The 22,872-nt window shown below is 38.7% G+C and overlaps 1 protein-coding gene and 1 long non-coding RNA gene across 8 annotated transcripts in view; one reads left to right on the top strand and one right to left on the bottom strand.

Annotated features, from left to right (window-relative positions):
• Window positions 1-3,300: 3,300 nt before the first annotated feature.
• si:ch73-217b7.1 (ensconsin) overlaps window positions 3,301-22,872 on the top strand; it is a 24,432-nt gene continuing 4,860 nt past the window's right edge. For 3 of the 7 annotated variants that reach the window (XM_036210651.1, XM_036210652.1, XM_024290470.2), the window contains exons 1-8: window positions 7,557-7,740; window positions 13,289-13,459; window positions 13,549-13,626; window positions 14,111-14,274; window positions 17,325-17,442; window positions 18,923-19,033; window positions 19,600-19,695; window positions 21,049-21,168. In XM_036210651.1, the coding sequence (XP_036066544.1) occupies window positions 7,572-7,740; window positions 13,289-13,459; window positions 13,549-13,626; window positions 14,111-14,274; window positions 17,325-17,442; window positions 18,923-19,033; window positions 19,600-19,695; window positions 21,049-21,168 (1,027 nt within the window). In that variant the 5' untranslated portion in view covers window positions 7,557-7,571. Of the gene's footprint in view, window positions 3,633-3,658; window positions 3,756-7,556; window positions 7,741-13,288; window positions 13,460-13,548; window positions 13,627-14,110; window positions 14,275-17,324; window positions 17,443-18,922; window positions 19,034-19,599; window positions 19,696-21,048; window positions 21,169-22,872 lie in introns of those variants that run through there. The other 4 variants (XM_036210653.1, XM_024290474.2, XM_024290476.2 and 1 more) reach the window with 3 other exon arrangements.
• On the bottom strand, window positions 3,393-4,186 carry LOC118598195. Its single transcript, XR_004947317.1, has 2 exons — window positions 3,823-4,186; window positions 3,393-3,681 (listed from the first exon to the last, which is right to left on the bottom strand). It is a non-coding gene; the product is annotated as an uncharacterized LOC118598195 (long non-coding RNA).

The following is a 22,872-nucleotide window of genomic DNA, read 5'->3' as shown; positions in this document are numbered from 1 at the left end:
GGTCCAGAAAGGGGCTTAACTTGAACATTTAGTAAATAGCAGGGATGTGGACGGAAGATGGTCAACATCTTCTACCAGGAATAGCAAAAATAAAACATGAACAAATAAATCAGAAACATGCATGTGGCTGTATGACTGATGTTTGTTTTTGCCTCATTGAAATACAACACTGTTGTTGAGTAGCTCTCATTTTGTTCATGTTAGATCCTTATCCATTTGTGTTTTAGTTCTTTAAATTACATACACTTTACCTTAATGCGACAGATTCAAACCATCAAATATTCAACTGTTAACCTATTGAATAAGATTCTATTAAGAAATTCATTTTTTTTACTCATTAATTCAGATAAGGCAGAAAAGTGTCAAGTTAACAACAGCAATAAAAAAAAAAAACATGAAGGCAAAGTAATAAATACAAAATTGCTTACAAAGGAAATTAAATCCAATGGCTCCCTCTGCTGGTGGACAAATGCTATTGCGGTTAATTGAGTTGTGCGTGTATGCGGGGGATCCAATTTAAATACAACAAAAACAACAAAAAAATAATTAAAATAAATAAAATATTAATAGAAAATAAGTAATACATTAAAAAAGTAGATACTAATTAAAGTAATACTTATAGTTTGTTATTGTCCTGTTTGATTGCAGAATTCAGATAGTAATGGGTAGTGTTCTGCATTGATTTTATAACTTTAAAAAAAGTAAACACCATTATTCATTCTAAATTTGTAAATTTACAAAGAAAATAAATATGTCCTCTTACTCATCTGAAGTGACTTACGATGTTTTGTTTTTTTGCTGATGACACTTGACTTATCTAGGGATTTGTAGAACCATAACAAGCACATCTATGAAAGTTTTTTTGAGTTTTTTTGTTCCGACTCTGAATTTTTTTTCTGTTTTTAATGACTTATCGTGTGAGTTGGTTTGTACTTTATTGCAAAATGATGATTTATTGGAAACAGTGTAATTTCAAAACTGTATTTTTCTAAATTCCTAGAATTTAGATAAAATTTTTGGCAAATGTGTAATCGAAACGCAGCAAATGATTCTTTTTCTTCTTCCACCCGGTGGGTCACTCCTTCCTTCCTCTCTTTCTTCACTCTTCTCTCTTTCACCCACTGCTGTAGTTTACTCCCAGATAGAATAAACCAGGACTGGTGGAAGGTCTCTGTCCTAATGCCTCATCCATGAGGTCAAATCAACAGTAGCAGCAGTGGACTTCCACTAACCTTCTCCTGATGCTGGATACTCACAATCCTGAACACAAAGGATCATAATAGACAGCAGAAAAAAAGAAGATACAAACCTTTTTATAACATACATTTAATATGTATAAAACATGTTATATTCTTAAATAGACAGGGGCAATAAATGACAAAATAGCAATGTGGGGGGTGTTTGTTTTGATTTTGGTACTTTTAAAGGCTAACCAAATAGTGCAGTTGGTTGCTCAATCGCTGGACTGTATCCACGGAGCTGTGTGATGTACTTCCGGTTTCTCGATAGCCTAGCGGGTAAAGTCCCGGTCTGCCAATCAAGAGGTTACCGGTTCGAATCCGACTCGGGGCTTATTTGTTTGTTTCTTTTTTTTTTTTAATCCCAAAACTGTTCAATTCAGGTAATTTTTTTTTAATAGACAGGGGCAATAAATGACAAAATAGCAATGTGGGGGGTGTTTGTTTTGATTTTGGTACTTTTAAAGGTTAAACAAATATTGCAGTTGGTTGCTTAATCCCTAGAGTGTATGCACGGAGCTGTGTGACGTACTTCCGGTTTCTAGATAGCCTAGCGGCTAAAGTCCCGGTCTGCCAATCAAGAGGTTACCGGTTCGAATCCGACTCGGGGCTTATTTGTTTATTTCTTTTTTTTGTTTTTAATCCCAAAACTGTTCAATTCAGGTAAATACATTTTTTTTAATAGACAGGGGCAATAAATGACAAAATAGCAATGTGGGGGGTGTTTGTTTTGATTTTGGTACTTTTAAAGGCTAACCAAATAGTGCAGTTGGTTACTCAATCGCTGGACTGTATCCACGGAGTTGTGTAACGTTCCTCCGGTTTCTAGATAGCCTAGCGGGTAAAGTCCCGGTCTGCCAATCAAGAGGTTACCGGTTCGAATCCGACTCGGGGCTTATTTGTTTGTTTCTTTTTTAATCCCAAAACTGTTCAATTCAGGTAATTTTTTTTAAATAGACAGGGGCAATAAATGACAAAATAGCAATATGGGGGGTGTTTGTTTTGATTTAGGTACTTTTAAAAGGTAATCAAATAGTGCAGTTGGTTGCTTAATCCATCCGCTCATCAAAGCCTTGGTCCTCCTCTACCACAACCATGGACTCACTCGGGGCTTTTAGAATAGATAAAGAAGAAGATTCTGACCTGAACATGGAGATCTGAGACTTAATCTGATTATGATGTTTTTATTATTAAAGTTAATAATTTTTCTCTGGAAAATGTCAATTTATTCTGAAGTATGTTTAAATCAAAGCACAGATATTTGGATCTCCTGGAAAGAAGTGGCAACAAATAACCACATTTGATTTCTGAGAATAAATTAAGTTTATATTTGATGTATTAAAATGTTTGCTTTTGTAATATTAATAAAAGGTACAAATCCAACACAGTAATCGTCATTCTTTGTAACACTTTGATTTCTAACTATTTACAAAGATGGTTGACATGGATGAGATGTTTCAACTGAGGCTGGACTCGATTAATCTATGTTTATTGAGAACTGGATCCAAATCTGTTGTTTTGAGAATTTCAGTGTATGACTAACTTGAAACGTGGATCAAGACCTGCTGAGTTCCATCCAGAACCAAACTGTTCCTGCTCTTGGTTTTGTTTAGGTCCACTTTACATTGGAGTGGAGCAGAACCAGAACCAGCTTTATATTGGTGGGAAATCTTTAGACAGTCCTGCTCCTTAACCTGTGAGAGATAATTCACATGAGGTGAAAATAAGCTCTTAAAGGCTGACTCCAACTATTGTATAAGCGTCCCCAGTGGTCACTTAACTATACTGTTTTTAGACACATTTTGAAAATGAATTATTAAATGAAACTATAAGATATATTTAAAAGATAATTCAAACTGATATTGATAGGAAATCTGAATTTTTTCTGCTCCAGAAGCATTTGGCCTGCACATCAGGCAAACCACACCACTGCAAACGTGTTTCTCAGTTTGGCCACTAGGTGTCAGCAGTACACCTGACTTAAAATGAACAGGATTCACCTGTGAACATGGCTCCATTTAAATCAGAGTTAATGTTTCATGTCTCATTTTTATCATTACGCTGCTATGATCCAGTTCTTCTTTTACTCCACATAACTTAATCAAAATAGCCTCCTGTGAACTGTCTATCTTGGAAAATTAACCTTTTTACAAGTTTTTATAGATAAACTTCGTTTATCTGAGACAGGATGTTACTATCCCCATATAATAAATGGAGATCCGTTCTGCTGAAGAAGTGCTGTCCGTGGGAGGGGCCCCGGGCCCGTCCAGGCCACCCTGTTTGGGATCATTCCATCAGGTCGCGCGCGGGTTCCTGCGTGTGATCCCTCTCAGCTGACGTCAGGAGAAATGGCGGACCTGGACGGCAGCGACACATCTCCTCCGGAGTCCCAAGGTGAGCTGCGGCGGCGGAATACAAACTTTTGACTTTGGTGAACTTTCTTCTACGGGAAAACAACAGAAACGGAAAAGTTTGAGTGTCGGCGGAAGTGACACGACGGCGTTGAAACATTAATGAGTGAGAATGAGTCGGGAGCTCATAGCCGGTCGGTCACGGGAGTGGGATTAACTATCAACCAACTCACCCAACCGGTTACCTCACGGGTGTTAAATGTTCTTTGAAGCACTGAAATGTTGTCCGTGGTACTTTTGTTATTGTTTGTGGGGCTCGCGGACGGACACCTGTTGCTGACAGTAGCTATCCGCCTTAAAGCGTCTCCAGGTGCGGCGACAGGTGAATTCAGGGATTTAAACGCGGGTTAGGCTCTGTGATGACAGCAGACTTATGGCGTATTTAGTCTGATTATCTGCTCTTCTACAGGTGCTGCTGTTGCTCTTTAAACGCAAATTTCAACCATTTTCACAAAGTAGAACTAAAAGAAACAACCTTACATTGTTTATCCTAACTTCTAAATGTACAGCAATAAAGAAAGTTCTTCTCCCCTCCGGCTGTTTTAAAGAAATATGTGTTAAACTAAAAGATTTAAAGTTATGCCCCATTATGGAAGAAATCAGGGTACTTTTATGTTTAAAAAGTATTTTATTGTTCGCTTTATTTTGTTAAACAATTCTGTCAAACTTTCCTTAAAGGCATGTAGACTGGTATGTAAAATATTCTTTTTAACGTACAGTTGAATAACAACTTTTGGGCGAGTACATTTTAATGTTAGTCATTTACAGGGAAAAAAAAATCATTATGATTGTGCTATTTTAGCCAGAATAACAAACAACCTGTGTCCATTTTTTGTTACATATTTATGCTACGGAAGCCTTAAAGCAGGGGTGTCAAACTCAATCACACAAGGGGCCAAAATCCAAAACACACCTCAGGTCACGGGCCGAACAGGATAAACATTTAGCCAAAACAGCTAGCATGAAGCTGAAAAATTAGCTAAACTCCAAACAACCTAAAAAACTTTCAAAAAGCTTAAATTAGCCAAAATAGTTAGCATACAGCTGAAATATTGGCTAAAAATAGCCTAAAAAATCTTAGTAAATGCCAAAATAGTCCAAAAAGCTGCAGAATACCAATTTTTAAAGCTAACCCGAACCATTTAAAACTTTAAAACTGTAACTTTTTAACATAATTATGAATAATAAAAAGGCAGGAATATTATTTCAGAAAAAATCAACTTAAACCTTAAATAACTTTCAATATTTTACTCTCCATAAACATATATGAGCACAAGATAACATCGGGTCATTAATAACAATGAAATAAAATGATCTGGAGGGCCGGATAGAATTACCTGGAGGGCCGGATCCGGCCCGCGGGCCTTGACTTTGACACATGTGCCTTAAAGGGACATTGGAATAATTTTTTATTTATTTTTTTTTTAATTCTGGTTACTATCTGGTGCTCACCAGTTACTATCTGATGAGCACCGGATACTAGGAAAAAAATTCTGGTTAATAACTGGTGCGCACCAGAAAATAATCAGGAAAAAAAAAATCTGGCCGCTATTTACTGTTTACATGGTACCTAAAGAAAAAAATCTGGTTACTATCTGGTGCAGATTTTTTCTTTAGATTTTTATTTCTTTTTTTTTTAAACTTTGATGTGCTTTTAGGGGCTCCATAATCTGCAGAGCAGCAGGAGTTCATTCGAATTTCCCCTCTGACTTGTGGATGGAACCTGTGCTCATTTCCCATCATGCCTTTGTTTCTAGTCTCTCCCTCTAGCTTACAGCCCCTCACAACGCCAACTTACCATCACTGGTGCCATGTAAATAGTAAAGCTATTCAGCTGTACAGTTTTGAGCCGAATAAGAGTGCAGACAATAAAAAATGAAGACGTACGTGGATCTAATTGTCTACAAGTGGGTGCATCAGAATAGAGCAGAGCAGGGAACTTGTCGCTTGCCGATAGTATCTTGTCTGCAATAACTTTAAGCTTAATCTTACAGCATTTTCATCTGCCCTTGATTCACCACAACTTTATAAACAGGTATTGCAAGATGACGTTTGGGATTTGATGACTTTATTTATTTATTCCAGTTTTAGATGTTAAGTGTTCTGTATAAAGAAAATTGATTTTTTTTTTTAATCAAAGTGTTTACATGAAGTGTAGCACAGATTTTTTTCTTTTTAATTTGGATTGAATTGAGTGTCAAACATCCACAGGATTCACTCATGGAATATTTAGCAATATGTATGACTTGATTATTTGGGGGAAAATGTAATCCCTGCATGCGCCTGGTTCCTGCGGTGCTGCAGGGGTGTGAAGGGTGTATCCTAACGTATCAGGTGAAGGAGTGAGTGTTGGGTTGCAGAATTGCTCTGCAGGGACAAAGATCAGATTGCTTGGCTATGATTGTGTGGGTTTGTGCAGCATGGTCTCTCTGAGGAGATCTGGAAGGAAGTTACTTTTGTTGTCCTTAGAAAAATAAAAGTTTTACGTTTCTTTATCTTTAATCTCTCAATGAAAAACGTTCAGCCAATTCATGTTTTTATTTACTATTTGTGCATATTATATATTTAAAAAAAAACATTTTTTTAAGTTTTATTTGGAGAGTACTAGTTTAAGGGAAAATGTTTTGTTTTTATACCCGTAAGGCACTGTAATTAGCTGTAATTCTTAAAATGGTGCTCCACATTTCTATAATTATTAATATTTTGAATGACAAACAAACAAAAACAGTGACGGATTAGTTTTTGCACATATGAGATGTTTGGAAATCCACATATCTAGACTTTATGGTTGCACCGACTTTTATTGTGAAATTAAGTGTTATTTTTCACTTTAACTTTGAAATGTTCTTTCGCACCATTAGTTTAATTTTTTTAATCTTTGTTCCTCACCCTTTTTACACGTATAATAGGATTTTTTTTCTCTTAATGAAAGGTAATAAGAGCTGTGTTTTTATTTTCTAACAAACTTTATAAAGTTACTGTCCTGTCAAATTACATCCATATGTGCACATACATAGAAAAAAATCTACTGGCCCTTTAAGTGATCTTGGGGGTGGAGCTTCATACCATGTGCTCTCCCTTGTACTGCAATGTTTGATTTGGTGTGTGTGTGTATGATTGGGGTCTCTCTTTTAGTGTGTGTGTTCATTACACCAAAGTTTGCCGGGCCTCCCTCTGCTGCCACTCCTTATCATTGGTTCACGTCCTGCTGTTGTCAGGGAAACCATTTTCCTGCACTCACCTTTCACTGCGGCTTCGTTACTGAATATTTTAACAACTCTGCTGTTTCTTTTTAATTTATTTATTTTTTATCGTGCATGTATGTGTGCATAAGCAGTGAGATCCTCCGGACATGTTCAGATGTGCAGATCTACCGAGGAGGGGGGGATGAGGCTGCATCTCTTGAGGAGTGCTAAAGTCAAAGGAAGTGCAGTACTTACAGATCTGGTCCGAGTCCCTCTTGTGGATTAAGTCCTCTTTTCTAAGCCACACTACAAGAGCTCATCCTCTCTCCGTGCCTTGCGCTGCCATCGCCGTCAGTATGGACGTGACACAGTGAGCTGCTCTGTTTGCTCCTTCCATCGTCACTGCATCGTCACTTTATTCCTTCACTCATCACTTTTCGCCGTTCTCCTCATTCTCTCATGGGCATTTACCTCCCTCCATCTGCTCCCTTCGTTCCATCCTCCTCAGCATCACCTTCTTACTTTATTTATAGCCCGATTGAGAGTAGCTTTTAGCTGTTAGCTACGGACTTGTTCCAAGAGAAGAGGGCTCTTAGGGGTGACCCTGACCTTCATTCTGTGGTACCCAGGACTGACCTGCCTCATCCTCTTCCCCCTCGCCCCTCACAGCAGGGTGGGATGGGTGGGGGCTGGGTGAGCTAGCCAGGGGCTTGGGGGGGTTAGCAACAGGACAGGCGATGCCAGACAGGAAAAAAAGAAGTGAAGAAAGAGGTGGAAGTGGGTCTTCTCAGAGCAAGAGGAAGCTGAGGAGGGGAGGCAGCCGATCAGCCGTCCCCGGCCTGTCCACCATCACTGAGGAAGAGGAGGGACAGAGACGCAGAGAGGCTTGGAAGAAGAAAAAGAGAGGTATGGAGAAAACCAGACAGAGGGTAAAGGGAATTTGCATGCTTAGATAAGGTGTCTTTAACCTATTATGAATGATGTATGTGTGTTAAATTTAATGAGGACATTATCTGGGACAGAGAGTTTAGAGTGGGGCAGCGAAATGTTAAAGCAGCCTCCAGAGGGACAGCTTCTGAAAATGGATGTAAAGTGTGGAACACTGAGGTCAGATACATTAATGTGGTGAGAATCACATAGAAGTGGATGCTAACAATGCTAATGTCTCTCAGAGCTAGTTTAAATCCTCAAAGACTATTTTTTATTTTTGCTTGTTGCATTTTGCTGTCCTGTTTTTCACTTACTGAGGCACAACCATGATGGCTGACAGGACGGATGATGGACAGTTTTGTTTGTGGTGCCGAAAAACAGCTGACATGGCAAGACGGGGAGGGCTAGACGAGGACAGTGGACTGGAGTAAAAGTGAAGGCTGCTTTATATGTTTCTGTAGTGCAATAGATGGTATAGATGCCAGCTGGCGCAGAAACGCAGGGGCTGTAACTCTGTTTGAAATCTTAAAATGTTTTACTTACATGAGCTCCAAAGACATCAACAGTCTTCATTCTGTTTCTCCTTTACTTTCACAGTCTTCTTTACCAAAACCATTGAATTTATACATGAGAAAAGTGTTTGGACTCACCTAAAATATGTTTATAGTTCATGAGGTGTTGTTGAAATATTACCACATTTACTGCAATATATTTCTTAAAGACCTACTCAGAAAAAAATATATATATTTTGTGTGTGTTTAAGCTCAAAATTGGACACAATCGTAAATCAAGGGCAGATGAAAAAATTTTATTTGAAAAAGAGGTCATTTATTTATTTGTGATGCAAAAAAAATAAATAAAAAAAATTATATGGCCGAGCCACAAGCTCCCTTTACGCTTCGCTCCTTAACGGGGATGGGAAGGGGGTGTGGGGTTCACAACTCAAATTTCTAACGGACTCTGTAGAAACTATGTCCTAGAAAACGACACAGGTTTTCTGATTATTGCTAAAACTGGCGTAATTCTAATTAAAACACCAGTGGAAACACTTAAAACAGATCAAAAGATGATCGGTGTGAGTTTTTAAAGCAGTGGTCTGTTATTCTGCTTTTTGAGAGCTGAAGTCCTCCCTAGTTTTTCAGCTAACCCATCTCCAGTCTCAGCTGGATCCAGTTTCTGACTAAACACATCTGATCCAGGTAATCAACAAGAGTAGAATAGGGTTAACTGGAAAGCAAGTAGGTCATGAGGAGGAGGGTTGTCTAAAAATATCAACAGAATTTTTTATTTTGTCTTTTATTATTTTACTGTGGTGGGAAATATCTGATTATCTTAGTTTTTCAACCTTTTTAATTTGTGTGGGCTTAAATGTTACAAATATTTAAAAAAATTATGATGGATCTTGTAGTATTTCTGCTTTCTTCAATAAAATCCTAGATCTGAGTTCTTCCAGGTCTACGGGATTGTCCCATAGCTGCAGAGGAAGTCCCTCACCCTGCCTCCTCTGCCCCTCTGGTCATTGGAGGTTACAGTTTGGCTTAGCATTAGCAGCAGCTAATCCTCTCAGGCTCCACAGTGTGCCTGCCTGTTACCCACAGGCCTGGGCAGCAGCAAAGCATTAATCGCCAACCCTGACCATTTAATCTGGCGGGTAGTGAATGCAGATAGATTGGGGGTGGGGAGGATGTGCACATACACACAACTCTGTAGGAGGGACGGGACAGATTAAACAGTCCCACTCTCCCTGTGTCTCACTCTCTCTTATGGAGAATGAGACAAAGCATGAGGACTCGAGAGTTGACTCGACCTGTCCTTTTTTTTTGCCTCGCTGCTCTCCCGTCACCGTGGAAACGGTTTTGACTCCCTCATTTGCTCCCTTGAACTTTACCATGGACTTTGAATTCATTTTTTTCCCATAAAGGATGTCTTCAGGAAGCAGGAATGTGGATTATGGGCCTCTACTAGTCATAGTGAAACGCCAGGATTTAGGGGTCCCATCATAAGTTTGCCACTCTGGAATTATGAACCTCAATCCAGGTAAAATTGCAGACCACTGGAGAATCTTGAATCTATGCTTATACGGATCACTTCTGTCTAGAATAGTTGGAAAGAAAACCTCAGTGGGATGCAAGAAGGTTCAGAGGTCAAAAGGAGGTTTAAAGGAGACATTCAGTGAGGTTGCTGGTGCTAAAAATGAAACGGCGTTTATAATAGACATTCGAGCGACTAATACCTGATTATATTTTTAAAAATAGTTTCTTTAACATTAGCTTAAACATAAGAACGGTTCCATGTTGTCATGGTGTTTTTAACACGTTCTCATTTTCCTCTCAATGGAGCAAGTTTAAAAGCAGATTAAAGCTCCAAATTGCATTTCTGAGTAATTATTTAATCAAATTGTTGTGAATCAGGAGTGGACCAAAAAGAAATGCGATTGGAAAAAGCTTGGATTTTTGACATAGATGAAGCAATTGGCGGGCCACAAGCTCCCCACTCTGCTCCATCCACCTGTAGACGACTAGATCCGTGTAGGTCTTCATTTTCCTCATCGGAGCTGGCTCCAAACTGTACGGCTGGACAGCTCCATTGTTCATTATTTTTGTTGCTCAAGTAATGTTAGGTTGGGGTTGTGAGGGGCTGTAAGCTAGCAAGAGAGCGTGTAAACAATAATGGGAAGTTAGGCAGGTGTACTCTCCCACAACACAGGAGAATTTCTGATAAACTCCTGCCTCTCTGCAGAAACTATGTTCAAGAAAACGACACAAGTTTTTTTTTTCCTCCCAAAATAGGATAATTATAACTAAAAAAACCAGTGGGAACAATTTATACAATGGATGAGAAGTCGATTAAAGTGGGATTTTAAAATTTGGTCATAATTTTCCTTTTTGAAATAATAATGGATGAAAATGACTAATAATTGCTTTAAATGTTCTATTAAGCTGACATTTTCTGAATGAGGCAACAAAAAAACAACTTCTTTTAGATATTTTGTGCGTATTTGTGTGTGCTGTAGAGACATAAACCTTCCTTCTTTATGTTCCACTCCCACATCCGTGTCCATGTGATTACATAAGCTCCCCCTGTAATCCTGGTATCAACTGACGGCTACCTTTAAGTGGAATAAAAGTTCACTTTTTTGTTTTTCCTTTAAACCATTTTTTATTTTAGTTTATTTGTCCTTTTATGAACAAGATTGCTTCTGTCAGACACCAAATCGGAGCTGATTTGTAACTCAGAACAGACGCATGATAAGTCGATTTTTCATTTTTGGAACTATATGTTGATAAAATCCTTAGCTGTTTAATACCAATTCATTGAATCTTTTTTTTTAATAGAAGTGATTTACTGAAAGGTGCACACAGACCCAGTTTAGTGTAACAATAGCCATCAAAACCACATCCAGCAGTGACTGTGTGTTCACCTGTGAGTGCTTGTGTACACACCTCTGCAGATGTCCCATAGACGAGACATTATCTACTGAGCCATGACATCATTCTATTTCCAGCAAGACCTTTTGTACATCTCTGTGAAGCAAGTGTCTTTTGGGTGGGGACGGATTCAGATTCTGCCCTCAGTGTCGAATTATGCTGGCAGAGGAGACCCGACGTGGATTTTTGTCATGAAACCTCATCGCTGCATTGGAGGTTTCTCTTGTGCTGTTGGATATGAAACTCGAACTTTGCTCCTCTGCTGTCAGTGATTGTCAGGGTAGCTGATATGCCGCTGAGGGCAATAAAAGAGAGCACAGCAGTGAGGGCTGTGTGTAAAGGTGCATTTCACTTAAAGTTCATCCATTCAATTTCAAGGGGATACTCGATTTTCATGTCCTTCTAGAATTTTGTCTTTTTTTATTTTTGTTTCTTTAACCTTTTGACAAAAACACGTCGGCTCAGAATTACAAATTTCTTTGAAATCTACCTGCTTCTTCTTCAGGATGAGCAAACATTACTGTCTAGAAAGTGCTGAGTTAAGCTAGCTATTAATCACTACCCTTACTTTGAGCTGGGAGGAGAAGCTCTCATTCAATTAGATGCTGTAAAACAACAATCACATTTGAATTTATGCTGTTTTAGTTCCTGGCAGGTGCAGCAGGACTCAGCATGCATGCTCTGCTGCATTCTTTATACGGCATCATACAAACCTGAACTCACACCGACTGATTTTCAGTTTTTTGACCTTGGTTACTACAGTATCATCACTCTCAGTTTGATTTGGAGTAGACATAAGTGTTCATAGCAGCAAGGCCAGGTCTGTATGACCTGTGCAAAAGTTTTTTTTTTCCATTCATGGACTTCATTTGTCTAAAATGATAATTTTAGTTTGAACATGTTGGAGCTTAAATTCTCTTTGGGGATCAACAAAGTTTATTTGAGGTGAATTTAATCAACAAATAATCAGCTTTCATGCACTGCAGCCAGACAGATGGTTTTATTAAAAAAGAAAAACTCATCCCTGTGTGTGTCAGGTGTGTGGTTGTGGTCATTCTGACAGACCTACCACACTCCAGATACCCACATTAACACTTTAACACCGGAGATGTCACCAGCAACACCTAAAAAACACACACCAATTTATCTACTATGATGCTTTGACCGATCAACATGAATCGGTCTATTCTGACGTGGAAAAAAGCAACTTTTCATATTTGCTCTGTTCTAGTGGTGAGTATTGGCAAGAGTCTGGCAATACGATACATATTGTGATTCACGTATCATGATATGATATATATCCCCAGACCAGACAATATATCACTATTTTTTTTATTATGACTTGATAATTATCTGAGTATTAATGCATTTTTCACATGGGTAAATACGTGTTATTAAACACTACAACTGTATCTCAAACAAGTTGCTTTTACCCAAGCTAATTCTTGGTGTTTCTTTTTATTTTGATAATTTAGGAAAATATCCAAGTGGAAAACAAAAGTAAAACTGAACTACATGCTTACTTTAGAAATAGTTCATTAAATAAATATAGTCTTTGCAGTATTTTAAATCGAAACAAGTATTGCGATATTTCACTGAATCATTATTTTATTACACTTTTACTTTGTACTGATATATAAAACATTATTAAGGTAAATTGTTTTCACTTTAGAATCCACATAAATTTGTTTAATTGTGTTAATGGTTGAAAAGTTTCTGTAGATGAAAGAATGTCAACACTGCGGCTAAAGCTCTGATGCAAAATGTAAATCATTATACTTCCACCACTAATTTTTACAATTGATGAAATGGTTTGATTTGAATTTTTTACAATAGTGCTTTCTAAGTGACATTTTTGACAAAAGACAAAACAATATTTCTTAATTTTTTTTGAGTGACAGCGTTTCTTTGCATTCATGTCATGTTTTGTAGAAACCACATTTAATTTGTTATGTGATCGGTGATGATTTTGCACGATAACTTCTTGAAACCTATTTACTCTGAAATTAACCTTTTTTCCTCCATGTTTCTCCTGTTCTTACTGTTTTTATTCCTCCTCTTCCTGTATTTTTCATTAATCTGTCTTATTTTCCTAGCGTCCTACTCCCAGTATAATTCTGATGATGGGAGAGCGTCTTCGGCCACCTTTACCGGCTCCCCAGGCTCTGGACAGACCTACACTCCCAGCCTAACTCCGATTCCAACTTTCCCCTTAAATCGCCCAGTCACCAGCAACAACCCCAGCAGCTATGCTGCCACCAAAACAGGTAAACTAGTAGAAAAGCATATTTGCCGTTTAGTGCTTTACTTTTTTCTTTGTGTTGGTAGAAGTTTTAATAACGCTCTTGTGCTGCAGATTCATTGCTTTTCAACAAGATTGATGAGAGACAGAGGTTGGCCCGTGAGAGGAGGGAGGAGCGTGAGAAACAGAACGGTGAGCCCTCTTCAGACGTGTTTGATGGAAAGTTAAAGGTATATTATTGCGCAAAAGGGCAAAAATGAACCCTCTCTTGGACTATATTGTTCATGAAGTCGATTTGTAGTTGTGGAAAAGTGCCCTTTTCCCTAGTTGTTGCTAAAAAGTTCAGGCTCAAGCCATGGAACGGCGTTGCCATGGATTCGGAGCTGAATAATGGGCGACTCCAAGGAGCAGGTTTTTGAAAGGCCACTGTTTTCACATTTTTGCAGGAATGTTTGGGTAACATACCTCAGGATGTGGGTTTTAGGAAGTTAAAGACCTGTTTGTGTGCTGCTGAATTGTGTTGATGCTGATTGTGTTGTACAGTAATCATACGTCCATCTGCTTTGTGTCCGGAGCGTCTGACTCCGGATACAAGCTTGTGTCAGTTAGCAAGTTTTTAAGACACATTTCGCAAACTTTAATAGTTGTGTGTTTCTGTTTGTGCGACACGGTTCAGCTGCCAAGGAAGCCCAATGGCAGGCGCGTGAGGAGCGAGCCCGGCAGCACTATGAGAAGCTCCAGGAGGAGAGGAAGAAGAAACTGGAAGAACAGCGGATAAAAGAGGAGAAGAGGCGGGCCGCTGTGGAGGAGAAGCGGCGACAGAAACAGGAGGAGGACAGGGTACTTTGACACGCATTAGGGACAAACCTTTGAGTTTACCACAATAACAGTTCACAACATAATCAAGAAGTTTGAGTTTTTAATCTGTATAGAAATTTAAATATTCAACAAAATACTGAAGGATTTTCAGCTTTTCTTAGTCGCATTTTAATTTGGACTTCAGACTTTTGACATGGTCTGTTTTTATTTTATATTTAGAATAACAGAGGATGTATGATATCTCTGTTTGGCTTCTATTAGGCTTATTTTAAGCCAGTTTTCTTGTCTGGTTGTTGTCATCTTGACCAGACAATCAAAACTTTCCAAAATGGGCAAAAAGAAAAACTAACAATTTGTCCTGTGACACCTTTCTACAGTAAATGCTACAGTCACATATCTCAAAATGCCACCACACGGCAACTTAAATGCAAGTTTAACAGCAAATTCAGCAAGTGGCCATTTTTTGCATTTTTACACGCCGCCTCACAGGTTTTCAGAAAAAGTAAAAGTTTTACAACGACTGGATGATTTTTCCCTAAAAGTTGACATTGCCCAGTGGCCATCCGGGGACATTTTGACAGTGGCGGGCCGTGCATTTCACACCTAGGCCTTCAGTAGTGCTCCATCTGAATCAATCCAACCCTCAATAACTATTTTATGGCTATAAAACTTCTACTGCAGGTACAGCTGCCACACACACACCAAAAGCATAAAAAAATAACCTGATAAAATTGCAATAATATTTAGGTATATAGCAAAATTTTACTCACCAAAAATCCGGATTATTTGTACACAAAATCCATCCTTTCTATCCTCAAGAAGATTTCAATCACTCTGTCGTGCAGATTATCCGTGCGTTTTAGTTCCATCAAGAAGTCCTTTTCTATCGCCATGGAAGCTAATGCTGAAAGTCGAGCCTGCCCTGACGTATTTCTGGCATAAGTTTTAATTCACTTCAGGGCTGAGAATGTCCGTTCAACAGAAGCAGTGGACACTGGGCTTGCTAGCTTCGGAGTTGCCCGACCCCGCTTAACAATGTCCAGCTTTTCTTGAAAAGTCCGTCGTGAAAACGGCTTTGACAGTAAGTCTGCAACCAAATCCATTTCTTCTCCTCCTTCAGCCATTGTGGATTGACAAACCAGCTATTATATTCGATTTATTTGCCTGTGAGGGTCGCTACGGATTCAGTTTACCGGCTCTTCCTAGTACACTCTCCGATTATCCAATCACAGCGCGTGAAAATCCTGACGTTTCCGTGGGCCAGCTAGCTGGCCTATCACGTGGTCTCCTCCAGATCTGATTGGTTGAAGCAACAGCTTGGTCGACAAGTATTTTATGCTACAGGGCCCGCAGAACTGATTGTGAAGGCCTCCGGGCAGATTTCTTTGACCCTAGCAACAAATGGTGCTGCAATGTGATTGGTTAATGCTTAAATAGGAAAATACACATCTGGAAGCAGCGCAACCAGGGAGACAGCAATGAAAGGACGAAGGCAGAGCATTTGGAATTATAGAATACGTATTCACGGAAATAAATAATAACTAATATCAGTCTGTGATTCAGATATTTTTAGGCCAGCAGAGAAGGCCTTGCAGGCCCTGACGGCCCGCCACTGCATTTTGAGGTTGTGTGGTGGCAGTCTAGTGACGGGCAGCCATTACGAAATCGGGTGACTGCTGGGGGACCACAAGGCTGTGGAAGCTGGATCGCCGGCCAGCAGCAGCTCTGATTGGACGATGTGTAAACGTCTCAGGTCGGCGGTCGACCATTTCAAGTGCCAACAACTTCTAGCCCCCTGGAATATAAACAGCAGACCATTCTGTACCCCTGATGGCTGCCTGGCGGACAGCGGCACGAAATCTTGAAGATTTTTCCGATCCCTCTCCATTGTTTTGTGGCAATTTTATTTGTGACCATAGCATAAGGATAAAGTGACAAAAAAATGGCGTAATTTCATTACAGCTCTCTTACATTTGAAGTTATTGACAAAAATGCACTTGCAAAATTGTCTAATTAATCCAACTACAGAGACACTAAACAGTTTTGGAACCAGGATATAAACTTGGAGGGTTTCTGCTGTTGTGAGATTAATGTTTGGAATGGGGACTGACTCGCTTTTACCAAAAGCCGCCTAGTGGTTACTTGGTGAACTTATCTGGTTCCAATTACTTTTGTTTATGTTTCAAAAAGGTGATTCAAATAGGCTGTTTTCTGTGAGGACTCAAATATGGACTTTTTCCACCAATTTTAGTCTCAGAATAGTTAATAACTAGGAATAAAAGTAAGAAGAGGCCACAGATCATTGCAAAGTAATGAGCTTTTGCAGAACGTTGACATAATACATGTATGTTTTTAACAGTTAATTGCTCATTCTAAGTAGTCTGTTTTTGAGTTTTACAATTAGAGAGTTGTGAGTGATCTCCAGCAGCTCCAACTTCACCAGACCTTCGTCTGTTATTGTTGACTGAACAGATACAGCTGTCTCCATCTCTTCAAGCGTGTTTAGACTGCTGAGTGGTGCTATCTTAGTGTGAACTGGCATGTAGTTTGAGAATGTCACACGAGAATACATCCACACAAACATTTGAATGGTAAAATCTGAATCTGGCCGTTCTTTTTTGATTAACTTTATATGTTGCTTGATTTTAGTGTTTTGTTAATGTTATTTTTCTCAAGAATAATTTCAAAAAGTTACTTTTGTTTAGTGTTATCTGGTTGCTTTCAGTCACATACTCTGGAACAAATTGGCTCCAAAATATTTGTAGTGTCTGAAAGTATAATATTGGAAAAGCTTTTGATTAGATCTGCTGACAGATTTTCTTAAAAAATAATGATTATTAAACAGATTTTTTGCTACATTTTCAAATCTGTCGGATTTTTTAATCTGTCAAAAACTGAATTTTTGATTTTTATGTTCTATTAATTAATCAATTTCACAAAGCAATCTTGCAGTTTTAAAAGTTATTTTAATTGTCTGTTTTTTCTGGAACCTGCTGGGCGGTAATCATGTAGTATTTAGCGTGTCATGAAGCATCTTTGTGGAGTTTTAGTCATCGTCATTGTCCCCAAAGGTACGCCATGAGGCGGTGATACGTCGAACGATGGACAAAGGTCAGAAAACCAGGCCGAAGAGCAACCGCTGGTCCTGGGGGGGAGCAATGCACCCAAACACCACCAACACAACAACTGGTACTGAATACTTTTCTAAAGATCTATGACTGTGTCAGTACGTCAGTGCCTCGTTTCCACTGAGCGGTCCAGACCGGTCTGAACCGGACACTTTTAAGCATTTCAATTACTAAATGGAGCCGTTAAGCAGGACAGACTGGTACCATTTCTGGTCCCGTGTTGGTCGTAGGTCCATAGAAAAATGGAATGGACTCGTTAGGGCGGAGCTTCTGTCGTCACACGATGTAGTCCATTGATTGGCGGAAAGGTTTTACGACAGCAGGAAGCATCCAACCAGCGCCTTTCTAGACATGAGGCCCAAACCCAAAGTTTTGTCCTCTTTTCTGCTTTATTCCGCCCCCCACAATCTTCTTGCAAAGAATAATAAATCATTTACATACATTATTCTCCTTATTCGTGGGGGTTGTGGACCGGAGACGTACAGAATACAGAGACCCCTTCCCCCGTTTACATCTCGCCCGCCCCCTGCGGCCGAAGAATGTCCGTTCCCGTTCCATACTCATTAAAAACACTTCCTATCATTCTGCAGCGTAGAGGGCGACTTCATCCATAACAAACACCTGCTTCGGATTATAATTATCTTTTAAATTTTCCGTTCATTTCTGAGTCAGCTGATGCAGCTTCTCTTTCCCTGTTTTGCTACGTCATCAGTCTACACCCCGTTGATGGTATAACGCTCAATGGAAACGCTCGCTTGAATTGCCGCACCATTCTAAACCGGCCAGGACTGGTCTGGTCCGTACCGCTCAGTGGAAACGAGGCAAAGGAGTTTGACAATCTCTGCTGTGTCCTCTCTTTAAATCACGTGTACATAAATAAACAAGCCTGCCTGTGTGTTGATTTTGTTCTGCCACATTTATACATCTCAGATTGGCGTCCGTTTGTTGTTTTTGTCTTCTCACGCCCTTGTCTACCTGTTCCTCTCTTTCTCCCGCTCTCGTTCACTCTCCCTCTTTTCCTGCTCTTTGTCTCTGCCTTTGTTCTCTGCCCCTCTGGTTCAGGTTTTGTCGAGTCGGCTTTCCTCTATCCACTCGACCTTGCTGGACTAGAGCACATGCAAAGTGCTTTCAGTTTCTACCGCAGACATGGAATGACCTCCCAATGTGAATATCCTAGTTAGCTGGTTAGCTTTAGCAGGCTAGTGTTAACCTGGTTCCAGATCATTCTAGTTAGTTCACATTTAGGCCAGCGTGAGTGATGTGGTTAGTTTTTATTTTATTTGTATGTAAAACCCAGAGCTACACACAACCTGAATATATCTCCTAAGTCACAAGATCTCTTCAATTCATTCAGTTTTAGTTCATATTAGAGCCATTTAGCACTAACCCCTTTTTCACTACTTTTCTACTTAGGTAGTTATATAATGTTTAATCTAAATTAACTAAGGTAGACATCGTTTTTTGGAAAACGTACTTCTTCTATCAGTTTTTTCTTATGACTTTAATACTAATATTCTGGTTTTTTTTGTCCATAATCTCAGATGCTGGCAGACGGTCAGTGTCCACGGTAAACTTATCCAAACATACAGACTCCATCATTACAAAGCGGCTTTCCTCTTCGTCTGCAACACTTCTGCACTCACCTGACAGAGGTAAGAACCCGAGATGCTCCACCTGTACCATCTTAATCTATACTTTGAAGAAAATAGTGTTATAAAGAAAATTTAGCTTTAAAGTTGAATTATTTAGTATTTCCTAATTCAAATCAGGGTGAATTTGGTTTTACTTCAGCTGGGTTTTTCTTGCTGTATCATCATTGTAAAATAAAAGGTTAAATAATTAATAATTTAGGGTTAGATGACAAATGCAGCTGGAAAAAGCTTGTAGATGTGTCGTAGAAGCTACAATCAGATCAAAATATGATTGGAGTGGATCGCAGTTTAAATCTTCTTTTAATTTTTCCGTTTAAATGTGGAAGCATTAAACCTTTTTTGTCCAGAGAGTGACAGAAAATAAATAATAATCCATAAAGTAAAGCAATTAATGTGAATTGATTTGTCATAATTTAAAGTTTGATGTGTCAACAAGTTGCTAATTAAAGCGTCTGTTTACTGCATGGATATACGAGTGTGTCAGACTCATAACAGGTGTGTTTTTGTTTGACTGTATATGTGTGAATTGTTTTGCACTCTTTGATGTTCATATGTTGCTGTGTCAGGTTTACAGACGAGAACAACCTCCTCCCCAGTTATAAGCAAAGCTCAGTCCAAACCCCGCCTACATCCGGGGAAGAGCCCACAGCAGAAAAACACAGGTGTCTTTAAGGGGAATAGAACACTGTAACTCAACATAATTCAAATAAAAGCTCACGGGCTGGAAACTGTACAAAAAAATAGGCAAAAGAGAAAGATTTTTGTAACGTTAAGAAAATCCTTATGCAGGAAATTATATTTCTTTGCTGTAACAAGGCTTTCTGTCGACATCAGAAAGCCTGTTTTTAGCTTTTACATTGAGATGGATTTGGAAGGAGCGTGCGTTTGTGGCGTGTTCTCGGCCAAGCTGATCCCACAAATGTTCAATGGGGGACTGGATTTGTGTGACCAAATCCAGACCTCAAGGCCCAAAAATCCTGCCTTGTCTGCTGCTGATTACCTGAATCAGGTGTGTTTGACCAATAAGGAGCTTCAATGGCAGGTTGGTTGGAATATATGTAGGACTCTGGCCCTCGAGGCCTGACTTTGGACACCCCCGAACCAGATCATTAGCAAACTTGGAGCCCGTGATCACGGGTGCATCCTCGTAAATACCAGAAGCTCTATGTTGTTCAGGAAAAAGGGAAAAAAATAGATTGATATCCAAGTGTTTTTTGTGCAAAATTCTGATGCCATGGAAACCTGTGATTGTAGTTTGTTTAACGATGTGCAGCATTTGCCGTTCATTGTACATGTGCAAATATGTGCACGTCTTTGTGTTTCATCAGCAGGATGGGGATTTTTGTGTTCTCCCTCCAGCGTGACCCCCTTTTCTAATCTTCTGTAGGATAATCTTGTTGTTTATGTGGGAACATGGTATGCTGCTCGTATTCAAGCTGGAGAAATTGAAACCCATTTTTTCCAAATTGATCTTTTTTTTTATTGTTAAGCATTTTAAATTATTGCAACTAAAGAGTTTTTGGGGGAAAAACTAAAAGTTTTTCATTCGAAATGTAAATGAATGTATTCATCTGTACAGTTTCCAGCCCATTTTTAAAGTTTCCCTGCATGCTGAAACCAGTCATGTGCATGTTTTGCTTGATATTTTGTCTTCTGCCTAAACTTTTGGTGGTAAAATAGACAACTGAGGTATGAAATTACTAAAATGTTTCTATCTTGTGAAACATTTGGGTTACTGATGTTTTAAATAAAAGCCTGACACTCAGAAATCTATGCATTTTATTTGTCAAATGCATTGAGGTGTTAGTTTTTGAGGATTCTATGTGTTGTACTCCTTATTTTTAATGCTGGTCTCTCTGCTTTTTGCCTTTTGTTTGTGCTTTGGTACAGGATGTTTGCTTCTCATTATTGTTGCTACGGTTCGTGCATGTGGGGTGTGCATGGTTAACCTTCACTAGTCCTCCCAGCATCCATGAGCTAAAATCAGCTCTGACTGATGAAATGTGTGTTTTCAGGGCTGCGCCGCCTTCCCCTGACGCTGTGGGAGAGCAATGTGGTGAACCGCCTGCAGCAGCCAACACACTCCTACCTGGCTCGCAGCCGCAGTGCTGTCAGCCTGTCTGGAGACCAAGCGGGTAACAAAGCATTTAGGAGTTAAAGAAATAGGTGTTCTGAGTGACATGGCTCTTTATTCACAGAATAGTTTAAACCATCAGAAATGTAGCTGTTTTGACAAGTTTGGATGTTGATGAAGTTTGGTTAGATTTAAAGAGTCTCTCAAACTTTGATCAGAAAAGCTTAATCAGAATCCAAGCTGAAGTTCACAAAACTACATGGTAACATTTATATCAAATAGAACCTGTGTACTTTAATGAATTAAAATGTGAAATTGAACTTTCTTGACTTTTCTGATTACCTTACAGCCTCTGAGTCTCATCTTTTAAATCACATGGAGACATTGGTTGTTGGTTATGAAAAATAGACATGCAGATGTACATAATTTAACTTTTTTTTCCAAATAGTTTTACAGAAACATATTCAAATGAGCAACATCTTCCACAATTACAAAGCTAAAGACTTCATACACTGATTGTAAAGTAACTATAATTCATAATAACAATGTTAATGGTAACAATATTAATAGTAATTTTGTTGTTATAGTTTTTAAGTGTATTTTTAGTGTCATCTATCTGCTATTTCATTCATCTATGATAAAAGAATAATTTTTCCCTTTTGGGATCAATCAAGTTTTATTCTAGAGTTTTAAATTTGTTTTATTTTAACTTCACACTGATTTGTAACCTGATTGGTTGGAGACTTTGTCACTCAATCTCCTTCGTGTCGCACAGATACATCTCTCCAAATGTATTCTCTTCAAACGCATCAGATCTTTGTTTTCATTCTGTAATCCTGGACATATTTTTTTAGAAGGTTTGAACTTAGAAAATTTAAATAAGAGAGAAAAGAGTAAAAATGTTAATGTCAGAAAAAGTCTATAAAGTGTGTAGTGAGGGTTTTTACATACTTAAAGCATCACTTTCTGCAGGTTATTTTTAGAACATATCCCCCGATAAACAAGGAAACACTGTATTTTATTCAAAATTAAACCTAAATTCTATTTAAAATTCCGCATACTTTAAACTGAACGTTGTACTTGACATAAACAAATATTTTTTCGAGGATACCTTATTATGGAAAATCAGAATTGCAAAAAAAAAAAGATCAAACCACAGGGCTATGAGTCATATCATGCTTGATTTTCCCATTTCTCTTCTTGTTTCTTTTTCACAAGTTTTTCTTTTTTTGTTTTGAAACGACACGACAAAAATGCACATTTCCTCATGTTTTATTATATATTTTCATGTATCATTGCTTTTATTTCACTCTGGAGAACCTGAGCACTAACCCAGCTATAGAAGAGGTTGCTCTCTCTTCCTGTGATTGGTGAGCTGTGCTGGATACAATGTTATCAACAGCTCTGTTTATAGAGCTGAATTACAGTGTAATCCAAAGCATATAAAACACTCTTATCAATGCTCCATGCATGTCTGTCTTTGTGGTGTTGGGTCTATGTGAGGACTGAACATGTTTGTCTTGACCGAACAGTAAATCATTTGGGAAACTTCCATCTCTGGGGTATTTTCATGTCTTTGACGTTTCTCTTTTAAAAACTGATTCTTTAAATAACATTTATTAGATAATACCCCAGTTATGGCTCCAGTTTATTTGTAGATTTGTCTAATCAGTAGCACTAACATTTCCTTTCTCTTTTCCTTCCAAACATTTTCTTCTCAATCATTTTCTGGCTTTTCCAAACTCCCTTCTGCATTCCCCTTTTT

Source organism: Oryzias melastigma, linkage group LG24 (assembly GCF_002922805.2).
Source record: "Oryzias melastigma strain HK-1 linkage group LG24, ASM292280v2, whole genome shotgun sequence".
Classification (NCBI taxonomy): Eukaryota; Metazoa; Chordata; class Actinopteri; order Beloniformes; family Adrianichthyidae; genus Oryzias; species Oryzias melastigma.
The sequence above is the reverse complement of the archived record's forward strand: the minus strand, read 5'-3'. Positions and strand labels throughout refer to the sequence as shown.